The 7,921-nt window shown below is 41.2% G+C and overlaps 1 protein-coding gene across 1 annotated transcript; it reads left to right on the forward strand.

Annotated features, from left to right (window-relative positions):
- Positions 1-1,900: 1,900 nt before the first annotated feature.
- On the forward strand, positions 1,901-7,896 carry sult1st6 (sulfotransferase family 1, cytosolic sulfotransferase 6). The gene is given in 8 exon segments (XM_080456076.1): positions 1,901-2,634; positions 2,753-2,881; positions 5,663-5,760; positions 5,989-6,115; positions 6,597-6,691; positions 6,778-6,958; positions 7,408-7,511; positions 7,513-7,896. Coding segments are annotated over 8 exon segments (1,062 nt in total). The 5' UTR covers positions 1,901-2,447; the 3' UTR covers positions 7,654-7,896.
- The last annotated feature ends 25 nt before the right edge of the window (positions 7,897-7,921 follow it).

Consider the following 7,921-nt stretch of genomic DNA (forward strand, 5'->3'; position numbering starts at 1 on the left):
TGCCCTGGACCACCATGGCTGACCAGACCTGACAAAAACCTTTGAAAAGTGTGGTCAGCGTGCAAAACAACTACACTATTGTCATGTCATCAACCTACCGACGAACTTGGGTAAACTATTTTCGGCAAAGATATTTAATGTAAAGTGAAAACAGGACAGGACCTAGTATAGAGCCCTGGGGGACTCAGGGCCAACTAAGTATATAGGGTAATTCAAAAAGAGAATGTCTTTGACAGACCCTGATGAAGACCTTCTATAGGTCAAAACGCGTTGGTCATACTCATTTGCCTTGCTCTAAATAAATTCATTTATTTTTTTCACTTGAGAGTGCCTTGAAATTCTTTTCTTTGCAAGTCTGCATTTCACACCTTTTTTGGCAAGCAGTACTTCTTTAGAAATCATCTTTTGTTCATAAGTATATAGGGTTTCAGTGGTTAATTGTTAAACTGACCAGAACTATTAAAACAACCATTGAAAGCTGCTTTGCCATTTTGAAGGAAATACAATCTACCACTGAGTCTCACACCCAGCAGCTGGCAGGTATAATATATATAGCGCTTTTCTGAGTACTCAAAGTATGGAGGTATGGAGAGCGCTGTCTGATCACAGTGATTGTAGCTCTGAGCAGATTGTCTCTCACCCACAGTGACACAACAATCTGCATGTGGTCTGTGGTCGGAATTCTGGAGAAAATGGATGGGCCTGACCTAGTCAAGTTCATGGCCGACAATGTTGTCTTGTGCAAGTTCAAATGTTAAGTTCACACAAGTTAAAATGAACTCACAAACTTTGAATTTGAACTAAGTAATGAACTACTTCATGTTGATTTCTTTTAATGAGCTATTCCAAGCTATTCTCTCCTCCTACCCATCCAACCCCAGCCCCCAATCATTGACACTGCTCAGTGCTCACTTCACAAACTAAACGAATTAGCTAAACTACTATAGAATCACAGACAGAGATTACTTTTAAAAGCCAATAAAAAACAATGTGAGTATATGGTTTGCCACTTTATCTGCCGTTAAGTAGAAAGTGAAAGAGGGGCAGTAAAGCTGTATACATGTACTGTCAATGCAATGGAATTGTTATTTAGGAAGTGATTGTGCTTTTTCCTTGTCATTATTAGTGCTGCATGATTGAATAGAGTGGTTTTTAAGAAAAATGCTCATACATTTTGGGAGATGTTAGGTCCCACTATTTAACACACACAGCTTATTAGAGAAGCGGGCAGCAGTGTGCAAAGTCTGATTGAACTTGTGACCATTAAACTGTTCTTGGGAATCTTGGGAAATAAAGTATTTCAGCACTGCAAGTTGTATCCAGAGAGGAGACCTTTTCAGGAAAAGGGCAGTGACTGGCTCATGACTAGATCACTTTAACCAAGGGTCCAAAGGTTAGATAGTGCGGGAGGGGGTCTACTGTTCTGTCTCTCAGTATTCTGTAAGAAAATGAGTAGTCACACCACACCACTTGGAAACTGACATAACACTAGGAAACTGACATAATGGCAAGAATTCAACCTTTTATTGTGGCAAAGAGCAATTTCCTTTATATTCATTAATTGCTTCCCTGTTCATCTGGTTAAACCTGTCAAAGTTAATGCTCAACCTAACTCATGGACTCTGTGTGTATGAGAGTAGCATGCTCCTCCCTAAAAATGTCATTGCCATGGTGGTTGGTTCGGTTCGTGTGGAATGCAGTGATTTAAGACCCTCCCTTGTCCTTTCCTAGAATTTCAGATTCAGGAATAATATACAGTATATTATTGTTGGGAGCAAGAGTGAAGTTCAGACGTAACTGGGCTAGTTACATAAGGGCACTTTACTATAGCAGTGGAACTGCCAGTGTAGACGGTCATGTGAACCATTCAGACACAGACAGTGACGATAGAAGTGAGAAAGAGGAGACCTGTTTTAGAGTGACTGAAGCACTTAAGCTTCAAATCAGTCTTCAAGAGGGAGGGGTTTTGGAAGAAATTAGAGAGAAACCCTTTTCCTAGAAAAGGGGATGTTAAATTTGGAAAGGGAAAAGAAAATGAAATGCTGAGGACCAGGAAGAACCAAGAAGAGTTCACACAAAGACAAAACTAAAAGACTTGCTGCTGTTTGACAAAGGCCACCTGTGGGAACATAATATAAAGTGGATGATTACACAGGGAGTGTAAACCTATCCGGTGTACTTTGGAATGAAATCAAGCAGAAACATTTTTGCAGGAGGTTCAAATTCACGGCTTAAGCGAGCGACCGGCTGTGCATATTTGACACAGGACCAAAACAGAATCAGCCGAGACAAGAGCATCTGGGAATGTGCCTCGAAAGAATCCTGTTGTACTCAATTGCATCTACCCCCAACCATCTCAAGGTCTAGCTGTGTGGTCTATAGCGGCAGTCAGTTGCCGCTGACAACTTTCCGTGCCTGCCCTGACAACTTTGTTGTCATCTGTCGTCATGTCAGAGGAGGAGGAGATATCCTTTTCCGATGCCATTGAGAAGGCCCGGGATGCCATCTATCGTTTCCCACTTATCCCCATCAGGGGTATACCTCTTATGAACCACATTGCCAACAACTGGGACTCCATCTGGGCTTTTCAACCTCATCCCTCGGATCTCCTCATCGCCACCTATCCCAAAGCAGGTAGCTTTCTCTATACCTGTAGACTGGCATACACTAGAGCCTCAGAAGAATAGAATAATATGAATATTATGCAGCTGATTACATTCTGTGTTTTTACCTGTCTTTGATCGTGGCCAAGGAACCACATGGACCCAGGAGATAGTAGACCTGCTCCAGCACAATGGAGATGCCGAGATTTGCAGAAGGGCTCCAACAATTGTCAGGATTCCCTTCCTGGAAATCTTCTCTCCTCCACCCATCCCCTCAGGTATGCATTCCCTTCTATATTTCCCATTTTTAGATTCCTAAAATGTCTGGGGCATTTGGAGAGTATATATATACACACGCACACGCACACACACACACACACACACACACACACACACACACACACACACACACACACACACACACACACACACACACACACACACACACACACACACAGTATCTATAATCATTGTGTTGTGGACTGGACTCTGGCATCCATTTCAGTTAGAATAGTTTTTAAAACTATGTATTTATTGTTATATTTGTGAAGAAGGAATAGAGAATGAACACAGTATATAAATGGATAACTGATATGGCTGGTACAGTATGTCATGTTTATTTTGCAGTCTGTCAGCTGGCCTGGATGCTGCAGTATTTTTACAGGGGCTAACGTCTGTGTTAGGGGGACAGGTTCAGTTAATTCTCATTGATTTAAGAATACTGCAATATTTAGAACACAACTCTAAGCTTTCCTGGACAAAATCATCAACAATGTTCAGAAGCAAGTGGGCAAAATAGAAGGTGCACAACCATGGACCTGGTCCAGCTTCACAACTGCAGTTTCGTCTCCTGTTTCTATTATCACCACCCATGCATTGTGCGGGGAATTAGACATTGCTTGACTGCTGTTGCCTACAAATATACCGGTTGCTGTGGAACTATTGGTATTGCTTCTGAGCTTTTCAGAAGTATTAACAGATTTTGCTGTACGTTAATTTGGGCAACACAGGTAAACTATTACTGTAAGCTGTATGCATATTGGCCCCCAAGAGTAGAAACGTGGCAGCTTGTTTAGTGTTGTGTTATAGTGCTTGGTGTGGACGCCCCTCAACAATGAAACAGGGAAAAAAGCAATACCTAAACCGCCAAACACGTATATTCTGATTTCTGAAAGTTGAAATATACCATCAATCTAAATAGAGATTAAGAAATAGTAAACTGGGATGCCTTGATACAAGAACAAACACAACAGAGCAGTACCTGGGGAAAGGAGAGAACAGACAAGAAAATACTCACACCACTACAGCCATAACACCCATATCTTTTGATTATATACAGCACCATACAGAGTTAGTATTTGTGTTGAATTGTTCTCATCATCCACCTCCCGACACGGACATGACATGGGTGGCACTGACTCAGGACTGAGGTAGAGCAGCCACTTGGGAATTGGAAGGTTCCCGGTTTGGTCCCCAGCTTCTCCTGCATGGCTTTGCGTCAAAGTGTTCTTGAGCAAGACACTAAACCCCTATAACTACTCCTGACGAGCAGGTTGGTGCCTTGCTTGATTTCTTCTGCCATCGGAGTGTGAATGGGTGTAATGCACATACATTGTAAACCACATTGGATAAAAGGCTCCATATAAATGCACCATTTTAAAATCATTTTAAAGAAATGAAAAACCGTCTCACATGCACGCAAGAAACATACAACAATGAAAACTCCCCTGTTCATGAAAGAGCTTTTGTTCTCTGTTCGAAAAGGAGTCTGCTTCCAGGTACAATGTTCTGTTTCACTTTTTAATCAACGAAATGTCCTCTAAGTGCCACATTCAAGGATGTGGCCTGCAGAAATTGATTACACAAGCATTTCTATCAGCAAGCTTGATTACACATGCAGTTCTATCAGTATGCGGTTATACCACACAAATCTTTATTTATTAACTTTTATAGCAATATAGTTCTTATTATTTAAGCGTATGTCACAAGCCATTGATTATGTTCTGGCCTGTCATCGAATGGCTTAGAAAAACATTGCCTGATGCCAAACTTACTTGCCGACCCCTGCAGAATGTGAGATAGACAGACTGCCTGAAGAGCTCTGTCTCTGTCTCTCTTTCTCTATCCCTCTGTCTGTCTGTCTGTCTGTCTGTCTGTCTGTCTGTCTGTCTGTCTGTCTGTCTGTCTGTCACTCTCTCTTTCTCTCCCTATCTCTTGAGACATGAGCACACAGAGACTTAATCTGCCTTATTAAGGTGGAAATCTAAGTATGCTCAATGGGGGGTGGGACTATGTCTTGCTTGTTTATGTACCTGTCCCAGGTCTCTTGAATGCCCCGGGGCTATTTCAGAAACCAGTAGAGATGCAGGTACTGTTACCATCCCAGGAGATCATTAAGAGGCTATTACGCACACGCACATGCACACACACACACAATCTAGTACTCCAACTCCAGTGTCCTAATAGTATTCTAGGGTTGTGTCAATGCAAATAGAACATGTGGTTAGGTCTCAATAATGCTAAAGCAATTTATGTCTGTCAGTGACCCTGTCAGAACATGTATAGGTCTATATGATGCTAAAATTTAGTTTCGCAATTCTGTGAAACAAAGGTTCGAAACACTTCCATACTGTACTGTATAGGAGTCACTGACTGCACTGAATCAAATTATCAATCTCTGCCCTGAAACATACTGTGAAATATTCTTATAAAGCGTAGTTAGCCATGCAGTTAGAGCACAGTTGGACAAACAGGCTATTAACAAACACATAGTTTGGTCCCAAGTGGGGTCCAGCCTTGAGAGCGTTCCAGGGGGTTTCATTTCACTATTTGATGGGCCAAAACTTTAATATTCAGACCATAGGTTTCACTACGGGCGTTGCACACCAACAAATAGCAGCTCTACAAGCTTGCAAAGCATTAAAGCGCATTTTTTTCGGGTGGGTGACAAACACGTTCAAATAAATATAAATTTAGGTTTCTCTCAGGTTTCTCTATTGCAATTTCTCCTACCACTTTTTACGTAAAGTAGATTGACTGGACTAAACTGCATGTTTCAGGTATTGACCTTCTGAAGAAAATGGATCCACCAAGAGTCATCAAGACTCATCTGCCATTCCAACTGGTGCCAACTGGATTTTGGGAAAACAAATGCAAGGTAAGACCTGGGGTTTAAGAAATGTGTCATTATTGCTTAGTCACCTTTGTGAGACTAAATATAAAATATCTTTTAGGTGGTTAATCGATTTGTTGATATGTATAAAATAATTGATAGAATAATCGCTAAGAAAATCCTCTATAGTTGCAGCCCCAAATTTCACCCAATCCCTGTATCATTATCCTTGTGAATCCCTCCTCTGACACTTCCTTCCTCTGGCACCCTAAGGTGATCTATGTGGCGCGCAACGCTAAGGACAACATGGTGAGCTACTATCACTTTGACCGTATGAATCAGACACAGCCAGAGCCAGGGCCCTGGGATGGCTACATCCACAAGTTCATGCGAGGAGAATGTAAGCATATTGTAGGTTATTGGTGCATAAGTATTACTATATGTAGGCTAAAGGTACATTGCTAGGAAGTTACCACGAAGCACCAGCCCTAATGCTGGTGAGTTTTGTCTGTATACTACAACTCAATGCTCAGTGTTAATTTAACTCTGAGAGAGTACAAATGTAACCAAATGGACCAGAGTTTGTAGTATTGTCATCGGGTGTGACTGTGTACTTGTTGACTGTAAATGTACAACTTGGATTTCTAGTGCTATTCAATTATACTGTATAACTCTTGCCACAATATAGCTTGGTGTTTTTGAACATTTCAGGAAGAATATTCTTTTTGTATACTATTTTTTGGTACAAAGAAAATTCAGTCCGTATCAACAGCATGTCTGTATTAAATGCATGATGAATAGACACAACCGGGAGAAACAATTTGCTGGGATTAATGTTAAGGTTCGATGATAAAGACTGGACTGACTGCTGTTTCCAACAGTGGCATGGGGCTCCTGGTATGACCATGTGAAGGGTTACTGGGAGGAGAGAGAGAAGAAGAGCATCCTGTATCTTTTCTATGAGGACATGAAGGAGGTAAGAACGTTCCACATTGTCTTTCTCTGTCTACCTCTCTCTCTCTCTGTTCCACACACTCACACTCAAAACCTTTGTCTCCCCAGAACCCACGACGTGAAGTGGAACGCATCATGCACTACCTTGACATGTCCCTCTCTGATGATGTCATCAACCGCATTGTGGAACTCACATCGTTCAAGGTCATGAAAGAGAACCCTATGGCAAACTACTCGTTTGTCGCAGAGCCTGTGTTTGACCACTCTATCTCTCCTTTCATGAGAAAAGGTCAGTTCATCTCTGATTATCCTGTCGGTCTCGACCTTGTCCACAAGCAATCCAAAACAGTATAATGCTTGCCCTTAGGAAAAAGGGAATCAAATGTATGGGTACGGCTGATTTATCCTGTGTGCATCAATTTGCACGGTGTGGCTGTTTAAGTCAGGGACATGCACATCCATACTGCTTAAATCAGCCATCATCACTCATCATTTTTAAAGCTGTGTAATGGAATGCCCGACATTCTGTCTACTGGTTTGCACATGCTAAAGTTTACACAATCCAATGGTGCCCCCTAGCAGTTACTTTCTAGACCAACTGGGTCTGCTTGCTAAGGAGAACGGAGGAAAACAATACTATTACTTAACTATTCTCAGACATTTAGGCTACTCATGTAGAAAATATTCTACTGAGTCTTCTGTTTTTTCTAATTATTCTTTTTCTCACTTCATATTCAGGTGAGGTAGGTGATTGGGCCAATCACTTCACCCCTGAACAATCAAAGATGTTTGACGAAGATTATGCAAAGCAAATGAAGGGAACAGACATACCATTCAGAACCCAGATCTAAAGTGGACTTCCTGTTTTCCAAATCGATGCAGGCAGTGCTGCAAACAAAGGACCCGTTTTGTACTGAACAGCACTTTGCAGTTGTCAGATATCGTCTTAGAGATCAGAGATTCAACAGTGAACTCCAGTATTGAGCTCACTATTCAAACCCAAATATACAACACAATAGTCACTGTGCCTTATTTGTGCATATCTATGTATCTATCTATGTACCTGTATCTATCTATGTTTCTATCTATGTTTCTATCTATGTATCTATCTATCTATCTATCTATCTATCGAACTAGTGTAGTAAATATACAGGAGAAAATCAATGTTGCTTGTATTGCTCAACAAAAATGTGCTACACAATACAATATATTCATTTGTAATCACTTTATTGCAACTTGTCACGTAAACGAT

This window comes from Gymnoscopelus braueri (genome assembly GCF_963280865.1).
Source record: "Gymnoscopelus braueri genome assembly, chromosome: 17".
NCBI classification, from domain to species: domain Eukaryota; kingdom Metazoa; phylum Chordata; class Actinopteri; order Myctophiformes; family Myctophidae; genus Gymnoscopelus; species Gymnoscopelus braueri.